Genomic DNA, 18,581 nt, shown 5'->3' on the forward strand with positions numbered 1-18,581 from the left:
AATTAATTAGGCACATCCATAGTTGATTATACTTTGTCGCAAAATGTTTTGACAATGCCTTTTTTGTCGCGAAATTAGTATATTCACTTGAAAAAATTGTAACCATATTCACAAGTAACATGTACATCCATGTTCCCAAACGACCTGATTTCGGCTAATTCAATATTATTCTATGATAGAGAATAAGTCAGAATAAATAATAATAAGCCGAAAGCAAACAAAATTACTTGTCGCTTACTCCCCAACTGTTTGTACAAAAGCTATTGCCTCAAATGAACACAACAAATGAATAGTACACGATAACAAAAACCTAGATGATGATGCAGGACCCAGATTAACATTAAAGGTGGGGGGCAAAAATGACAAGAGGGCACATCAGCCGATAACCAAATCTCGAACTACAATCTGATTACTGTATATTCTACAATTAGTAATAACTTTTTTTCTGCTTTTGTTGACTGCAAAAATATTTGATTTACTGGGACATATCTTAAGTCATGCCCCATCGAATGTTTTGATGCCAATTAGAAAGGCTAAACATAAGTTAATTATAAAACTAACTGCATAAATATGGGCTTATTCACGAGATGAATCTATTAAGCCTAAGTAATCCATGATTAGCGCGTATTTACTGTAGCATCACATGGGTTAGTTGCGGAGTAATTAGACTTAATAGATTTGCATCGCGAAAAAGTCTAGGGTTGTATTATTTGTTTTGTCATTAATTTATGTTTAGTACTCCTAATTATCATACAAACATCTGATGTGCGCGGAGCTTAAAATAAGCGCTAGGAGAACCAAACGGGCATTAGTGGAGGGGCGGCGTGCCGCGTCGCAGCCATGAGGGGCTGGATCAGACGAGCAGGGGGAGCTAAGGGTTTAGGGGAGGCACGGCATGTGGTTCCCGTACATCAATGGCGGGGGCATGTGGGAGCAAGACTTTGGGTCTCAGAGCAAGGGAGATGGAGATGTTGGCGGGGCGAAGAGAGAGAGGTGTAGAGGCGAGTGTGCGGGCAAAGACAGAGGGATGGCAGCTGGGCGTTGAGGCTTATGCGTACAACGGATTTGGAGCCATGATATGATTGTGCGTGGATCTATGACGTGTAATAGCTAGATGTCTGACTATTGCTCATTGTCAAATGATTCACTATAGAAAAAATGGCACCAAAACTGTATGCGGTGAGTGTTTTTCCAGCAAAGGTTTCTATTCTTCGGGTCTAGCCTCTAAGTGAACATCATTTTCTTGTTTTCTTGTCTAGGGCTGGCAAGGGTTTTAGGAATGGTTAGGGTTAGGGTTCGAAAAAGGGTTTTAGGAACGGTTATGGTTAGGGTTCGAAATTTTAGGTACCTCCGAGATAGCAAGATGTGATTGTGAATAAGACATCATGAACAATGAAAGTGGCGAAAAACATTTGCGAACATTGTTAGCAGAGGCGACACCCAACATAGCAAGATTCAAAAGGAGCATAAGTTCAAAAACTATATTAGTGTGAGAGAAATGTATACAAAATATATGACTGGAAAAAAAAGATATACATGAATGATGAAATATATGACGGATAACGATCGACTGAGTCACTCAAAAAGAGTAAAATACATGGACGTGCTAGAAAATGGGCCTATGAAGAGGCCTATTTCAAAAATTCCAAAGCAAACGTGCATGACATCGAATAGTCTCGTATTGTTAGTTTTTAGTTGGTGCAAGTTGTAGGGTTGAGATAGCGGATTAGAGGGGGATGAATAGTCCTTTCTAAAACTAATTGTGCCGGCTAATCGAAACTTATGCGGAATTGAAACTATTCGCTTAGCCAAGACTTCACCCCTCTAACTATGACTCTAAGGCACCTCCAAAAAGATCCTACACAAAACAAATGGAGTGCCAAGCTAGCAAGAGCTCTCCTAACAATTCTAATGCCAAGCCACACAAGCCTAAGCACTAGTACTTCACAAACAAGGGGAGCTCCTACACAATTCTAATGAGCAAAAGCACAAAACCAAACATAAACTCACTAGATGCTCAAGGACAAGGATACATAATTCAAACCCAAGAGCTCAACTTGCTTAGCTACACAATCTAAGCAAGAGCAACTAATTAAACTACACAAACTAACTAGTTACACTAAGATCTCTACTTCTAACTACACAAGCAAGAAGATAATTAGCAAGCTACACAAACTAACTAATCACTAGAGAGCAACTACACAAGCACAAGATATATATGAATGTAAATACAAGGCTTGTGATTTGAAGAATGCAAACCACCGAGAAGAGTAGACAAAATTGACACGGTGATTTTTATCCCGAGGTTCACTTGGTTGCCACCAAGCTAATCCCCGTTAAGACAAGCTCCAAGGTTGCCGCCGATCCTCTTGCTAGTAGTGACTCTCAAGTCACACTCTCCCACGTGGAGTGCTCACACCGAGCTCTAGCACATGATTCGGCCGAACCACTTGTTGCTCTTCACGTCTCGCTCAACTAGAGTTGCTCTTCGCGGCTCCCGCGGGGTGAGCACAATACCACTCACAATCTCTTCTCTGGAGCACCGCACAATCTTCTTGCGGGTTTCAACGGAGCCTCTTGCCACTAAGCCGTCTAGGAAGTGGCAACCTCCAAGAGTAACAAGCACACCGGCTTGCAACACGATCACCTAGTGCCACTCGATGCAATCTCTCAAAGCAATCGCACTAAAAACGCTCTCTCACTCGATCGGATGATTACTATCAAGTTAGAGTGAGTAGAGGGCTCTCAAGCACTCTCACACAAAGACACCAAGTCCCCAAAGTGCTCAACAACCTCAAATGGCCAGTCACACCCTCTATTTATAGAGGGAGGCCCCAAACTAGCCGTTACACTCAAATCCCGTGAAAACAGAGTTTTCGCGGACTGTCCGCCTCACAGAGACCGGACCGTCCGCCATTCAAACCCAACGACTAGAACTGCAATGATTATGTGTCAGAGTCGACCGTTACAGCCCCGGGTAGACTGTCCGCACCCCTGGGGCGGACCGTCTGCGGTTCCAAACTTCGAACCAACCGATTTTTAAACGTCTCTGACTAAATCTGGAAGTGACCGGCGGACTGTCCGCTCCCCAGGGACGGACCGTCCGCCGTTCAAAAAGTGAGCACACACAGAAACCGCAGTGTTTCTGTCCCCAAATTTTCAGTAGGACGCGGACTGTCCGCCCCCAAGGACTGGACCGTCCGCAGTACAATTTGGACACCCAAGACAGAATTACCAAGTTTCTGCGCCCGTTTCAGCTTTTAAAGGCGGACCGTCCGCCCCCATAGACCGGACAGTCCGCAGTTCATTTTGGACCACCAACAGAGCCAAAAACGGTTCTGTTTGAGCTCATCCGAGATAACGGCAGACCGTCCTCCCCCTAGGAGCGGACCGTCCGCAGGTCTATTTCTAGCAGAAATGTATCTCGGTAAAACGGCCATAACTCTTAACTCCTATGTCCAAATTTGGTGATCTTAGACTCTATGGAAAGCTTATTCAGAGGGCTACACAACCCAACTGAATATTTGATCCAAAACATAATAGATCAAAGCAATATTTCACTCCAAGAGCCAACCTAATCTCCGAAGAACATCGAAAAGCCTTTCTTGCTTCCCCAAGTTGATAAACATCAACTCCAACTCTTTCTCCTTTACAAATGTGCCAACAACACCACGTGAACAACACCATGTGCATGTGTGTTAGCATTTCACAAATATTTTCAAAGGATTTTCACTTGATCTCACCACGCCACTCAATCCTAGCAACATCGCAATGTTAGATCGCTCAAGTGGCACTAGATGATCGATATGCAAACAAGTTTGCCCCTCTTGATAGTACGGCCATCTATCCTAAATCCGGTCATGCACTTCTCTACACAACCTTTGACCGGTGAAATGAAATGCCCTACAAGTCATACCTTTGCCTTGCGCATTCCATTTCATTTTCCCAAATATTGATGCCACACAAGCACCAAACTCCATCAAGCCTTTTGATCATCATCATCATGAGTCAACACTTGGGTTGATCTTTCTTGAATGATATGATCCACTTCATATCATCACATGACCTCTTTGGTCCATCGATTTTGACATTGCTCGCTCTTCAACGTTGCCTCGGTCCATCGGCGCTAAATCTTGCCCAAGCTTCACCGCCTCGCGGTCCCTCGCTTCAAAGCCTTGACTTGCCCTTCTCCATTGCAACCGTTCCATCAAGCCAAGCCTTGTCTTGATCTTCTCCACTTTGGTCACATAACTCCATGTCATGTCTCATATGCAATGAGCTCCTCCATCACACTATATGAGCATAGCATCAACCCTTAGCTATTTCTCCTCCATGGCACATGTCGCTCATACTAGTGTCTTTGTGTGGACTAATCTCATGTGTATCTCGACATAAACACTTATTAGTCCACCTAAGTTGTCACTCAATTATCAAAACTAAACAAGAGCCTTTCACAAGTCAACTTATATAGGAGAGCACTCCTCTATAGTTGTACATACAACAATGTGAAGAATGGTACACAACGCACATGCATATGCACTTATGTTTTCGCGTGGTGAACCGCGTGACTGGTGACTTGAGATACAACGAGCAGCCAGGTCAAACAAACGGGCAGTAGAAGTCCTGAGCTGGTTTCTAGGCAGCGCAATTGTACGGCCGCTCAAGGCCGATTGACTACATTCTGCAGCGCGCCGTATCTACACGAGGAGTCAAGGACGGAGCGTCCATTTGTAAGTGTGATGGATTTTTATACCAGTTTATCTGAAATACATAGCAGTAGCATTGCCCTATATAATTTGCCTCAAATTAAAATCTAGTAGATTTAAATGCATATCTCCAACAGGACAATCTAAATTCTCAAACTCTTAAAATGCATTTCTAGGCTCTCGGACTTGTCCTAATGTATCACCCAGGTCTCTAAACTCTAAAAATACATCCTCTGTTTCTAAACTTGCTCGAAGGTGTCATTTGGATCCTTAAACACTTAGAATACATTATCATCAGATCAAACTCATCACGTTCATCATTACAAGTTTGGAAAATAAAAAAAAATATATGTTTTAAGAGTTTAGAGATCCGAATGACAGTTTAGGATAAGTTCAGGGATTTCAATATGCATATCGAGAGTTTGTGACCTAGATGAGATACTTAGATAAGTTTGAGGATCTAAAAATATATTTTAAGAGTTTAGAGACCTAGATAACACATCTAATTTTTTTTAAAAAAATATGGCCAGGCCCAATAATGATAAAATCCTTTCTAGGCTCAGAGAGGCTATCGAGCAGGGCGCAGGCTCATTGTCTCATCGTTTGACCCACTGGTCGCGCAAGCCCGCCCATCCAGCCCATCCAGCCAGCCACCTGTTTCTTGTCGCAATCACACTCACACTCCACCCCCCCCCCCCAACCCCCAGCCCGTGCCGGCGCGCCACGTGTGCCCACTACGCAAAAGCCGTTACCCCCTCCTCCCTCCCTCAAAAGATCGCAGCGCGAGAGAAAACGAAACGCCGTTGCCTGCCTCCCCACGAATCTCCCCGCCCTCCCCCTCTCCTCCTTCTGGTGCCCGTCACGTTCTCCGCGGCGCCCCCACCGCGTTCGCCCCGCCCGCGCCCGCCTCTTCGCCGCCGCCAGCGGAGGCCGCGGGCCTCCCGTCCCCCGCCCGGTCGCCCAACGGAGGCAAGGTAACCGGCGCCTTTATTTCCTCTGCTTTCTCTCTCTCGATGCGATCGCCTGCCTGCCTGCCTCGCACCGATCGGCCAGGCACGCCATTGCGTCCCGGCGCGGGCGCTTTTCCCTTTCCTCTCTCGTTGGGGTAGGCGGCGTCCCCACGAACATGCGGGGCTCCTTTTTTTGTTTGTTTGTTTGTTTTTCCTCCTCTTTTTTCGGGGGGACGGGAATTCCTGAAAAATCCCCTCGATTTTCTGGGGCCGCGAGATTGGGTCTCTCTCGCTGTCGTCGTCCCTGCTCTCGCCGCGTCGGTTTGGCTCCACGCGGTTTGCGCCCGTGCCTCACGGGGTTTGTTCGCCGAGCCACGTCCGGGCGCTCCGAGGTCGCGTTCTGGTTCCGTTCCTTGCCCCCCGGTCACAACAACTGAATTGTTGTCACTTCATCCCTTTTTCTTGTTCTCCTTGGATGATTTTGTGTCTGGCCAGGTAAAAAGCTGTTCTAGTAGATAGTTATTGCTATTTATCGTTCCTGTTCACTGTTCCATACGTACTTGCCTTTTTCTCCTCTCCCCATTCCTAGTCTATAGGTTCCTGCTTCCTGGCGTATATACGAGGCTTTTATCACTTTTCTGTGCGTGTTCAAAAGTTTCCTTTCCTCTCACGGGTCAAAACCCAAAATGTGCTGGAAAGATTAATGCTTCCTGCAGGGTTGTGAATCGGGTACCTAACTTATCTACATGTCTCTCTGTTCATCTTGTGGGGAACGGGGGGAATCGAACCATTCTTCTTCAACTTCGTCTTGATTTTCATTTTTTATTGGGTACTAGACTTTTTTGCTACGATTTTTGTACTCACCTCTTCAGTTATGCTCTAAGAAACAATTTTGAATTTTGTTCCCTATTTATGTTCTACAGAACTGCCCAGAGGATTTTCTTTGTTAGATTGGAAGTATCATGTTTTTTGGACACTGTTATCTTCTTTCTGGCTCTCTTTGGTATCAGATTTAGCCTCCTTTCTCGAGGATGAATGATGCCTTATGTGTGTTCACTGGTATCCTGAATTCTTTGATGACCCAGACCTATCTTACTTGCACCACATATGTAGTTGAATAAATCAAATCTCTTACCTGAAACTCTTGAAAGTTAAGTTTGATCTGTGCGGTAAGTTCGGTGCTGAAGCATTAGAATTTAGGTTTTGTCTTCTACTCAAGTAATGCCTCTCGATCTTCATTTTATTCACTTAAGTAGGATACAAGCTCAATTCATGTGCTTTTCGACAAAAAAAAAGAGAACCACAAAATGTGAACAAATACTATTTCCTTGGTCTCTTACCGTTCAGTATCATCCTGGTTACTATTCTTCTTAGTCTTAACAGAAAAGTCAATTTTTGTAAAGTTCACTCTTTCCTTCACTTTTGGTTATGTAATTTCAGCAGCTAAATAATCCTTTTTGCTGTTTTTGTGGCCTTTTGTTGTAACATCCACGATCAGTTTTCTTTATGCAAGTGTACGCTATTGCTCTAAGAGCTTTCTTGCTTCCTGCATGCAGGCTATGAGTTGGGTAGGTCTGAAGTTTTTTATCTGTTTGGGATTGTCTTTAACAAGGACTTGAAGTAAAAGTATCATTCAAAGAGTTAATCGTGATTCTGGTCAGTTGCTTTCTGTAGTGGATTTGGACCCAAAAAAAAAGAAACCGCAAGGAATCAAAGGTTGGTCATTTCATTTATGGCATCTTCAGATGAATGCTTGTCATAATCATATATCATTTTTCCCGTCCTATGCAATTTATAAGGAACAATGAGTAGTGGTTTGTTATTATTTATTATATGTATGGTTTCTATTCTCTTTTATGTTCTGATTTATTCTTATCCTTTGGATTGTAGGTTTCGGTTTTTTGGTTCTTGACAGAAAATTTCCACCAGACATGGTGGCGTCTTTAGACAATGTGAGAGGCTTGACTTTGGCCATGTCATCTAGCGCATTCATTGGTTCAAGCTTTGTGATCAAGAAAGTTGGGCTGAAGAAGGCAGGGGATAATGGGGTGCGAGCAGGTTGTGCCTCTTCTAACAGCTTTGTTTTATTGAGGAATCATAACAGCTTTTTAATCAGGAACCCTTGGTAGTGCATACTGTTGTTCAGGCTGAGCATCATATGAATATGACTCTTAACTCTTAATACTTAATGATGTACTCCGTATTTATGTTTTTGCCTTTTATGTATATCCCTTTGATGCTTCTGATTTCCCTTGCACTAATGAACTGCAGCGTCTGGAGGTTTCTCATATCTATATGAACCGTTATGGTGGCTGGGAATGATAACTAGTAAGTGTCAATTATGATCATGCTTTGCCTTTGCAGGGATTTAACAGCTATGGTCATATTTTTATATGTTGCTGCTTGTAGTAAACTTGTACTGCTATTTGTACCTCATTGCAGTTCTGCTAGTTTTTTATGTTCTGGTGTTACTCTGTATGTGGTTGATCTGCTTTTGAGCTGGCTGGCTTCATAGCTTCTTGAGTTGTGCCACATAACTTGAGTAAATCACAGTTGATTATTTTATCATTCTCCACCTGCTTATTTGTATTTACTGTATAATATTGGAACAGCGATTCTAGGATTGTGTTTTAACACTACATCTAATAGAATAGCACCGCGAAATACTCCATGCTGCTAGTGTTATGTGGCTTCAACCTAAGTGCCAGAGGATCCAAGTGTACTGTATCTTTTTTCTAATTGTAGGAGAATGTCTATAGATCACTCGCCGATGCAAGTATGAGATACACGCTAGTAATAGTATACCGTGCTGTATAGTTAGGGAGTCTGTGCTGTTCGGATGATCAGCGGAGCATGCATATGTGTAACTTGATACCTTCTTCGGAATTCTCTCATTCCTTAGTTTTAAAAAGGCTGAACATTGGTTTCAACATACCTTGTTTGTTGGAATCCTGTCACTGCACTTGTACTTTCATGACTGATGGAAAAATTCAAAATGTTTGTTAAGAGTCTACCTACTTGCATTGGCAGTATCTGGAGCAATAAAGGCAGTGTTTATATCATTTGATGAAGAATCACTTAGAATTTAGACTTCTAGAGCATGACATCAATTTACCTTTATATTTCTTTTCATTGGAAGAATAGGGCACTAGTGCTATACTGTACAACCAGTGAAGTATAAAACAATATTTCTGAGATGTACATGTCTAGCAACATTATATAATGATGGATCCGGAGCTACACCCTCCCTAATCATTTTGTTTTTACCTTGCAGTGATTCTGGGTGAGGTAGCCAACTTTGCAGCATATGCATTTGCCCCTGCAGTACTTGTTACACCTCTTGGAGCTCTAAGCATCATATTTAGGTAGAAGTCTGTCCATCTTCATGAATTTTTTACTCCTACCGATGCATTCCTGTTTAATGTTTTGCTCATGCAGTGCAGTGCTCGCACACTTCGTTCTGAAAGAGAATTTGCACATGTTCGGTGTTGTTGGTTGCATACTATGTGTAGTCGGTTCAATCGGTATAGTTTTGCATGCCCCAAAGGAGAGAAAGATCGATTCAATGAAGGAAATATGGCATCTTGCGACGCAGCCAGGTAGCTAACTGATCACCCTTTCCCTTCTTCTTGTCTGTACTTGTGCTGTTTTACTGGACACTACATATTGACGTGTGTACATCATTTCTGACTTGCAGGTTTCATTGTTTATTCATGCGTGGCGGTGGCCTGCGTTCTTTTTTTGATATTCCGGGTTGTTGAACGCTCAGGACACAGATTGATGCTTGTTTATATAGCAATATGTTCATTGATGGGATCTCTTACGGTACATGAGAAGTGCATCACCTTCAGATTAAATTATTAAATAAAATCGATCCTTGATCTTTATTAACAGAACTCTATGATTGGGACAGGTTATCAGTGTAAAAGCAGTTGCCATAGCTTTAAAGCTATCATTTAGTGGTTCAAATCAATTCATCTACATTCAGACATGGTTCTTCATAGTAGTTGTCACTATTTGCTGTTTGGTGCAGTTGAATTACTTAAATAAGGTATATAAGTGTTCCGGTGTATGGATACATTCTTGAGAAATTGGTTATTTGGAATTCTTGCACAATTTTCCTTTTTAATAATGTCATGTGAGCTTGCCATGAGTTTGCATACTTTATATACTACCTCCACCCCAAAATAAAAGAACTTTTAAACTTAGTCAAAGTCAAACATTTTCATCTCTGACCGATAATGTCTTTAAACAAATTTCCTTTCAAATAAAAAATGTTCATGTTAGATAGTTGGTTCCGTTGCGAATAAATTAATATCATTTTTATATTGTCAATCTTTTAATTTTTTACCATCTATAGTCAAGTTTAAAAGGTTTGACTTGGAAAAAAACTAAAGTAGCTATATTCTGGGACAGAGGGAGTATGTTGTCATGCCTTGAGACATTGATAGGTATATGCATCATTTCAACTTGCTAGATTGTCATCCAACCATAAATAACACTTTTTTCTCAAGGACGTAAATAGCACACAATTCATGTTTCAAGATGGAAGAATCAGAATTTCAAGTTAATAACCAAGATGAAACAAAATACATAAACAAATCTATGTTTAAACTCCTCTGCATAGTCTTTATTGTGTCTTTTCACCCTCTTGTTACTTTGTAGGCTTTGGACTCGTTCAACACGGCTGTGGTTTCTCCTGTATACTACGTGATGTTCACCATTCTTACTATTGTTGCTAACATGATCATGTACAAGGTGATCTCATTGTCCACTTGCACATAATTTTTGCATGGTATATTGGCCATTATATTTTATTTCTATACTTGCTCAAAGGAATTGGATGTCATAGTAAAACTATTGACTGATACAGGATAACTAGTTTGATGAGGTGGTTTATTTCTCTAAATATAATGATTTGCGTCTTAAGGGTAGCTTGGAATATACATTAAATAAGATGCCGGCTTTTCTCTTTTATCTTGCAAATTATGAGCTTGAACATATCTCAACTCAAAAGCTCCATTTTCTGCAATCGCGAAACATGCAAACAAAGGGAGAATTGTAAATTTGCAATTTTTCTGGTATTCAAAGGAGAAAAAAATCCAACAGTTTTTTTTTTAATAATTAGACAATTAAGTAGTGTTTTTTTCTTACATTGCTAGGTTTTATCTAAAATGGCAAATTATCCAGTATTCCCATGGAAATGTGAATCCTAGGGGAAAAAAACTGATATTGCGTCATCATGGTTTCCATTCCAGGACTGGGCCTCGCAGACCGCAACACAGATTGCGACACAGCTTTGCGGATTTGTGACCATTGTCGCAGGGACCTTTCTACTTCACAAGACTAGGGATATGGGTAATCCACCACCGCCTGACCAAGTTTGCCTGGAAGAAGCTAGAGAAGGTGCTCCACGGTCAATGGACAGCTCTAGCTGAAAATATAACATGTACTAAACATGATATCTGTAGACTCTCGTGGAGTTTTGGGCTGTAGATATATTAGGAAAGATTGAAGAATTGGGGTGCCATTGATTGAACGATTAAGACTTTGTCTAGTAGTAGGACATACTGATGAAGTTTTACTTTTTCTGCACCTATGAAGTGTATGGAAAACACAAAATCATGTCAGCATAGGATTAAAAAAACTGTGTAAATTGATAGTTAACCTTTGCTCAATAGTTCATCACATGTTTTCATTTTTTTTTGTACCGAGCATATACAATGTGGACACTCAGATTCTGTGTTTCTCCTCTCTGGTTTTGGCAACAAAGTGGATCCTTTGTTTAGAGAATGCAAAATTTTCATTTTCCTGTGCATCGTTGAATGAGTGTACACCGTGAGTATGAGGCACGCCCTCCGAAAACATTCTCATACTCACTTGACGCTCCTAAAACCTGGCAGGTCATACGCAGTGGTCGTTGCAGCTTGTTCAATTCTTCCACCACTCCAGTCTGGCCAATTTCTCCATCTTTGCACAACCCTGCCATGTCCCAGCAAACAACGAATTGCTTGTGAGGGAGTACTTGGCAAACAACGAAATTAGCCTGAGGCCTGTTTGGATGCTTGGATGGGTTGAATTGGAATCAATTTCCTGGGGTGGCCTGTTTGTCCGGACCATGAATTGGAAAGTGAGATCCCAAGCCTATCTACAACGTGAAATGTTGGCCCATGTTGATTCATGGCCTAAGAAGTGGAAACTGATTCCTAATGCTCATCATCTCCCGGAGGATCCTCTCTCATTCTCTCTTGAAGCGCCCCGTTCCTCCACACATTCCCGTTCTCTCATTCTCTCTTGAAGACCCTCAATTTTCAAAAGTTATGCTAACTCAAAGGTCACAATGAAATGAAATACCGAGGAGCCTTGCGTGGCTAACTGGCTTCTGTGCAGACTCCACTTAATTGGTCATAACTCCTTATTGGAGACTCCAAATGATAAGAAGTGGACTGTATTTGCTTCAAAATAGAGTTGCTCTCCTACTTAGGTAGCGTTTGGTTCGGGAGTGGCGCGGGGTGGAGCCGTTCGGTGCCGTGTTTGCTTCACGAGCGTAGGAGCGGAGCGGTTCCTCTTAGGGAATACTCGCTCTATATTCGGAACCAACTCGCCGCAAAAAACAACCGGACCAGTTCGCTCTAGTTCCATGCTGTATCTTCCGTCTTGTGCGTCCGGCGAATCTGCTCCTCGCGGTGATTGCATGCTCAGAGCACAACCGATTTGAGCGGTGGAGGACCAATTTGAGTGGCGGCGCAATGAATCCGACAGGCGATGAATTGGGTGGCGGCGTGCGCGCGGGGGCCATGGTGGCGGCAGGCAGTGGGTGCGCCGTGCACAGAGGCCTCGCCGGCGGCGGGCAGCGGCGCGGCCAGCGCGAGGAGGCGGCCCCGACGGCGGGTAGTGGCGCGGCTGAAAGTGCATCTAGGCCCCCTCGTGGGTTTTGATGATTGAATGACAACACAATTAAAGAACTAATAAGTTTGATGAAGTTTGGGATAGGTCTCATTGGAAATGATGTACCAAAATTACAACATCTCAAATTGAAGAAAGGGCAAGCAAATTGAAAAGACAAAAGAGACATGTTGCAAGGGCTATTATTTGGTCTCAATGATGAATGGCTCATATGAATGAGTAAAGATTGATCAAGAAGGAAGAAATGTGACCAAGAGCTTAATATTTCAACATAAGTGAAGATTCTTGGATGCTTGGTCACAAAATGGGTATAGGGATTAATTTGTTGAACAAATAGAATTCAATGAGTAAAAGATTGATAATGCATTGGTATATTGATCAAGAAGGAAGAAATGTGAGCAAGACCTTAATGTTTCAATAGAAGTGAAGATTCTTGATTGTTTGATCACAAAGTTGGATATATGGATCAATTTATTGAGAAAAAGGAATTTAATGAGTCATATTGTGGTGCAAGGTTACGTGTGATTTAAGATGGCAAGATGGTTAAGTGTTAGCAAGAATTTGGCTACGAGGTACTAAGCGAGGGAGAAGGGCAAGCAAGGGGCTTGGCGCCGATGAACCCATGCTAGGTGAAGAAGCAAGTTAGTGCTAGCATTTATGGACCAACTGAGGCCATGAATAGTCACAAGTTGCTAAGCATCAATCATTGTTGAATCATATGGATTTAGGTGTCTTGAGGATGTCAAGTTGTTTATTGATCATATATGATGAGAAACCTCAAGTCATAGCTCAAGAAGGATAATGCTCAAGAAAAAGAGGCAAAGAAAATGTTTGCAAACCGTCAAAGTGTGATATTGAAGCAAAGCGGCATGATGAAAGTATTCAAGCTCAGGAGGATGATATTGTGTTTATTATTTGATCTTGAGTATAGATAATGTCGTACTATCAAGAGGGATGCGATGTTGATAGCTGTTGACGCAAAAATCAATACACTAGAATCCGAGGGCAAGTGTTCGCAAAGCTCCAGAAAGTCAACCAAGCGTGCAGTCAATTTGACCTGTAATTGACAAGGGATAAACAAAAGTTAAATTCGAGAGCGTATCTGCTGGGATTCCGAATATCTCTCACACAGGCGTATCGGTAGGATCTGCCGATAGAAAAAACAACAAAAAGATATTAAATACGAGTACAGGCTAAACAAACGCGTCAGCGGAATCGGCCGACGCGGAAAATGACAAAATCAGCTAGTAGGAGCCGATCGCGCGTATATAACAAAATCTAAGCTACGAATGTGTAATTTAGATGATGTAGCTCGAAATAGATCTAAACCGCCTTTTGTATTAATGAGATGTTATTATAAATTCTAAAGCCGATCTAATATGCTTCTAAGCAGATAGATATGATAATGGCTGAAAACATAGGAAAAACCTACAAATCTAGCCGATATCGATAAATTATGAATAAATCTAGACGAGAAAACATCGATGTGCCCGAGATCAAAGCCTAAATAAACTCGATAACTTTTGAATAAATTTGAACGAAGCCACAGCGATACGCCCGGTAGTTAAAGCTCAAATATACTCGGTAAAACGAAAATTCACCAGCAAATCAAGTCGCTCGAATGTGAGACGTCCTTGATCAACTTGAAAGAACTCGTCGAAAAGAAAAGTGGCGAAGTCGCCGAAAAAATAAAGTGCAAGGAAATTGTAAAGGGTTTGTTGTATTGGATGTGTATCAACTTTTTCCGGTCTCGTACAATTGATATATATAGTCTACGCTAACAAGTCCTAACCGATTATGGCAAATATATTACTTGACCTAAAATATAAAGACTTCCTTATTTAAACTATACTAAAAATTACAACCGAATAATCAGAATTTTTGTATAGTTCGGGTTTCCTTCCTTCCTCCTGATTCATCGACAACTCTCATCGGCCGATCACCAAAACGTGTGGACCAGCATCTTCGTAGAATATTCTTCTAGCCCATCGGCTGCAACTCTATCGGCCGCCCCTGACCCTGTACATGTTTTGGTTTCTTCCAAATCAGCAATCTTCCCTTCACAATACCATTTTCCTTGACACGTGTCAAAAAACGGTGTCAACACATGCCCCCAGTTTCAGAGTAATATATCTATTACTCCGAAATTAACTCTAATCATGATTGCCAACGTTCGAATAGATCTCTGTCCCCCCAAACGGACAGCGCATCAAATCTCCATTGTGCCCTCCGAACAAAGGTTACAGATATCTCCGCCTTCCTCTCCGTCAGCACTTTTCCTGTAGCATTTCCTTGCCTCCTTGCCTCCCTTCTCGTTCAAGAACACACCGGCTCCGCCACCATCTTCGCAACTGAAGTGCCCCCCTAGGGTTTGAAGATTCGAGCTCAAGAATCATCCTCTCCAGCAATGGTGTCCATCTCCGAAACCCCAGAGGTACATTCATCCCCCTATCTGCGCTTTTACTTTCAATTCCTCCTCCGATTTCTGGTTCGCATCCCTTATTTCCGCTTTTCTTCTCAAGAATCTTAGGAGCAATGTAATCATTCCTCTGGAAAATCAACCTAGCATGGTCTGCTTAGGTCCTATGGGCAACCCAGATCCAACCAACATAATCAATCTAGAGACCAGCAGAATCCCCCTCAAGTCATCCAACATGAATCTAGTTGGTCTCAGGCCTTCAGATTTTGGCCGAGTGTTACCCCTGGATGGAGGAACTGGTTCCGTAGAGTAGCCAATGTTTAGAGAACCAACTGGGAACAATACGATATCAGCCAGTGCCTGAACTTATCTCTATCCGAGATGATCAGAAACAAGCTGATGCTCATATAGGCTTCTTTCTTTTGGTCTGATGCCATTAATGCATTCATGTTCAACCATGGACAAATGACACCTACTCTGATGGATGTCATGATGCTTACTGGTCTGAATATCCAAGCTTCCGATAGGCCTTTTCACCTTCTTGAAAAAGCTTCTTTCAAGATTGAAACAAAGAGTATTGGTGGGTGGAAAGGATATATTAACAAAAACACGAAGACTGGACCGGTATCAACTAGAGAGCACACTGCCTTCCTCAACATGTGGCTTGAAAAGTTCATCTTCTGTGGCAAAGCTATCGGCCCGACAAATAACAATCTCAAGCTAGCTAAAACTTTGGCCAGAGGAAACCTAGTTCCTCTTGGTAAACATATCTTGGGATCAGTTTACCACTTACTTCATCAAGTATCGGTTCGACTCAGAAATGATCAGCCGATCGCCAATCTTGGAGGCCCCTGGTGGTTCATTCAGTTATGGCTGCACATGTACATGCACAAAACTATGGCAGTCGATCTGGCAGAGAGGAAATTTCCATCAGAAGCATATTCTGAAGAAGAAGAAATAGTCACTCGCTGATGCACATCATTTGGTGAAGCGGCCATAATGATTGCTAATGACCCCAAGACCCTAGGCATCACTGATTTCTTCAAATGCTTCTATCATGGATTTGCTGAAAATTCCACCATTTGGTTTGTATATCATGATGAGAATACCAATTATGAGAACCCCTTCAAATTCCAACTTGATTCTTGGAAGACTGATGAAGATGCTACAAAAAGCATGAGGGAAATAATCTCTCCAAGAAGCCTGCCAGCCAATTTCACATCTGGCAAAGAGGTATCCACTTTTGAATTCTACAATCCATCAACAGTAGCCAGGCAATTGGGACTTGGCCAAGTGCCACCTCTTCCCTTCTTTGCAGGGAAAGTCCAATTCAGAGGAGCCATCAGCAATGCTCTCTCCTACGATTGGCTGAAGGACTTGGAACCCAACATTGATATGACACTCTTAGCCAATTGGAAAATTGCACCTTTCACTACTATCCCTTTTACCCAATGGTGGTCAGAATGGCAAGAGCACCTCTTCTGCAAATCTGTCAACCTATATTGTACGGCTCTGAACAATAGCTACCAAGCGGCCGAGAATGAGGTACAAACCAAATCAATCTTTATGACATCTCACGATATTCTTTGTCTACATCTTCTAATCATTACTTTTTGCAGGATGACAATCGTGACCCTCCAATAGTTAGCAGAAGTGGCCAACCAATCAATTATGCTCTGCCAGCCGATAAACCCAATATCGGCCATGGCGCTCCATCCCTCACAGATGTAGCCACTGGGAAAAAACACAAGTTATCTAACACCAAGGTAACAACTCGCAAGAAGAAGTCCCCAGGTCAGTCTTCAACAGCAGCACTAACACCCCAGACAGGGTATTGATTTATTTAGCAGATGCTTAAATCCTTTCATGACCCTGAATCTGACATCTCTTCTTCTTTGATTCTATCAGGTGCAACACTCACCTTCAGCTCCCAGAAAATCCAAGACAAACTCTCCGTTAATCCAGATAGAATTTCAGAACTTATTTACAAACATATCCTGCAAATTTCTAACAATCACTTTTCAGCTTGCCGATCAAGAACTAATTGGATCGTCTGATCAGCCAAACACATCAGTTGTCATGATCTCGGCCTCTTCATTATTGCCCCTTGCTCCTGTTGGCTCCAACTTCGATGAAATAAACCTGAAGCAAGTAAGCATCTTTCTTCTTAGCCGATTCATAACATTCACTAATTTCATCAGCTATCCTGATTCCATGTTATCTTCCTCAGGCACAGGATTCCCCAGACAACAGCATGTTCACCTTCTAGATCGGAGCTACTTCTCAAGAAGAAGAAGAAGAAGAAGAAGAAGAAGAAGAAGCATCGGCCGAATCAGTAGCATTGTCTGATGATATCAAAGCCAAGCTTCAAGAAACACTTCAATTCCTGCATCAAGGCATCGGCCAACTGGTCAAAAATGCCAAGCCGATTCGTGCCATTCTATAAGATCTGGAAGGCAAGCTTCCAGAATCAATTGAAGAAGCATTAACTCCTGCAGCCTTCATTGAGAGCCATCGAGTGCAAGTTCTTAGGGCTCAGAAACAACTCGCCGAGCGCCTTCAGCAAGAGGAGATCACCAGCCAAAGAGACAAATCAAAGGCCCTTGTGGAGTCAGCCTGTGACGAAATCAAGTCTCTGAATGATACTCAGGCTGCCATCTGAAGAAACAAAGTTGAACTGGAAGCCAAGTGCCACCGTCTTCTGCAAGAGCTTAACAAAGTAAACCAGGCAATAGATACCGCAGATCATGACCTCTCACAGATCCCATCGGCCATCACCAGACTCGAAGGAGAAAAACAAAAGCATGTTCCCCAAGCATACCAGCTCCATTAGAGTCCGCGGCCGATTCCTGGCTCATCGGAGAATGATAATCAGTAATTCAAGAGGTTGATCAGATTCGCCTGCGCGCGATAAAAATAATCCAAGAGGCTCTAGGATTACTGTAAAAACTTCTTCTAATGTTATGTACTGTAACCTTCAGAAGTTGCAAACAGTCTGACCAAACTTCATAAATATGTTTTCTTTATATTTTATTGCTCTGAGGGCGACTCATATCGCGTCGGCCATGTTACAACCAATGTATCCAAATTACAATCGGCTTTACACAATTTTTGCACTAAAGGCAATACTCTTTAGTATTGGCTACAACTAACAATCTGGCCGATATCATAACCGGCCATGTTCCTCATCGATCAAGACTCATCTGAAGAATTCCCAACTTGCATCGACGCAGCTTCATAATCAGACACTCGAAAGAAATCCTTCTCCCACGCTTGACCAGAAAGGTAATTCATACGGTCATAATTTACTATTTGAGCCTCTGCCGATGCTACACTGAACGACAAATCGATAGATACTATTTCGACAGCATCATCAATCCATTGAATCAAACATTGATGCATAGTAGATGGAATGCAACAATTGGCATGAATCCAATCTCGACCCAGGAGTAAACTGTAGGAACCTTTGCCATTAATAACGAAGAAAGTGGTAGGAAGAGTCTTACTGCCAATTGTTAGATCAACGCATAATGCTCCCAATGCAGGAGATACGACCCCTTCAAAATCTTTGAGCATCATATCAGTCTTTGTCAAATCATC

At 42.3% G+C, this 18,581-nt stretch overlaps 1 protein-coding gene across 6 annotated transcripts; it reads left to right on the forward strand.

Annotated features, from left to right (window-relative positions):
• The first annotated feature begins 5,532 nt into the window (after positions 1–5,532).
• On the forward strand, positions 5,533–11,366 carry LOC120702359 (probable magnesium transporter NIPA2). Of its 6 annotated transcripts, none has more exons than XM_039986142.1 (10): positions 5,533–5,680; positions 7,213–7,372; positions 7,547–7,714; positions 7,928–7,984; positions 8,931–9,021; positions 9,095–9,255; positions 9,354–9,481; positions 9,570–9,707; positions 10,322–10,414; positions 10,915–11,341. In XM_039986142.1, exons 3-10 carry the CDS (start codon positions 7,588–7,590, stop codon positions 11,092–11,094), a joined length of 975 nt encoding a protein of 324 aa, XP_039842076.1. In that variant the 5' UTR covers positions 5,533–5,680; positions 7,213–7,372; positions 7,547–7,587; the 3' UTR covers positions 11,095–11,341. The 6 variants fall into 6 exon arrangements, with proteins under 6 accessions (XP_039842076.1, XP_039842069.1, XP_039842097.1 ...); XM_039986135.1 differs by lacking the exon at positions 5,533–5,680 and adding an exon at positions 5,807–6,151; XM_039986155.1 differs by lacking the exon at positions 5,533–5,680 and adding an exon at positions 6,170–6,385 and having other exon boundaries at positions 7,572–7,714.
• The last annotated feature ends 7,215 nt before the right edge of the window (positions 11,367–18,581 follow it).

The sequence above is a fragment of the Panicum virgatum genome, chromosome 1K (assembly GCF_016808335.1).
Source record: "Panicum virgatum strain AP13 chromosome 1K, P.virgatum_v5, whole genome shotgun sequence".
In the NCBI taxonomy this organism is placed as follows: Eukaryota; Viridiplantae; Streptophyta; class Magnoliopsida; order Poales; family Poaceae; genus Panicum; species Panicum virgatum.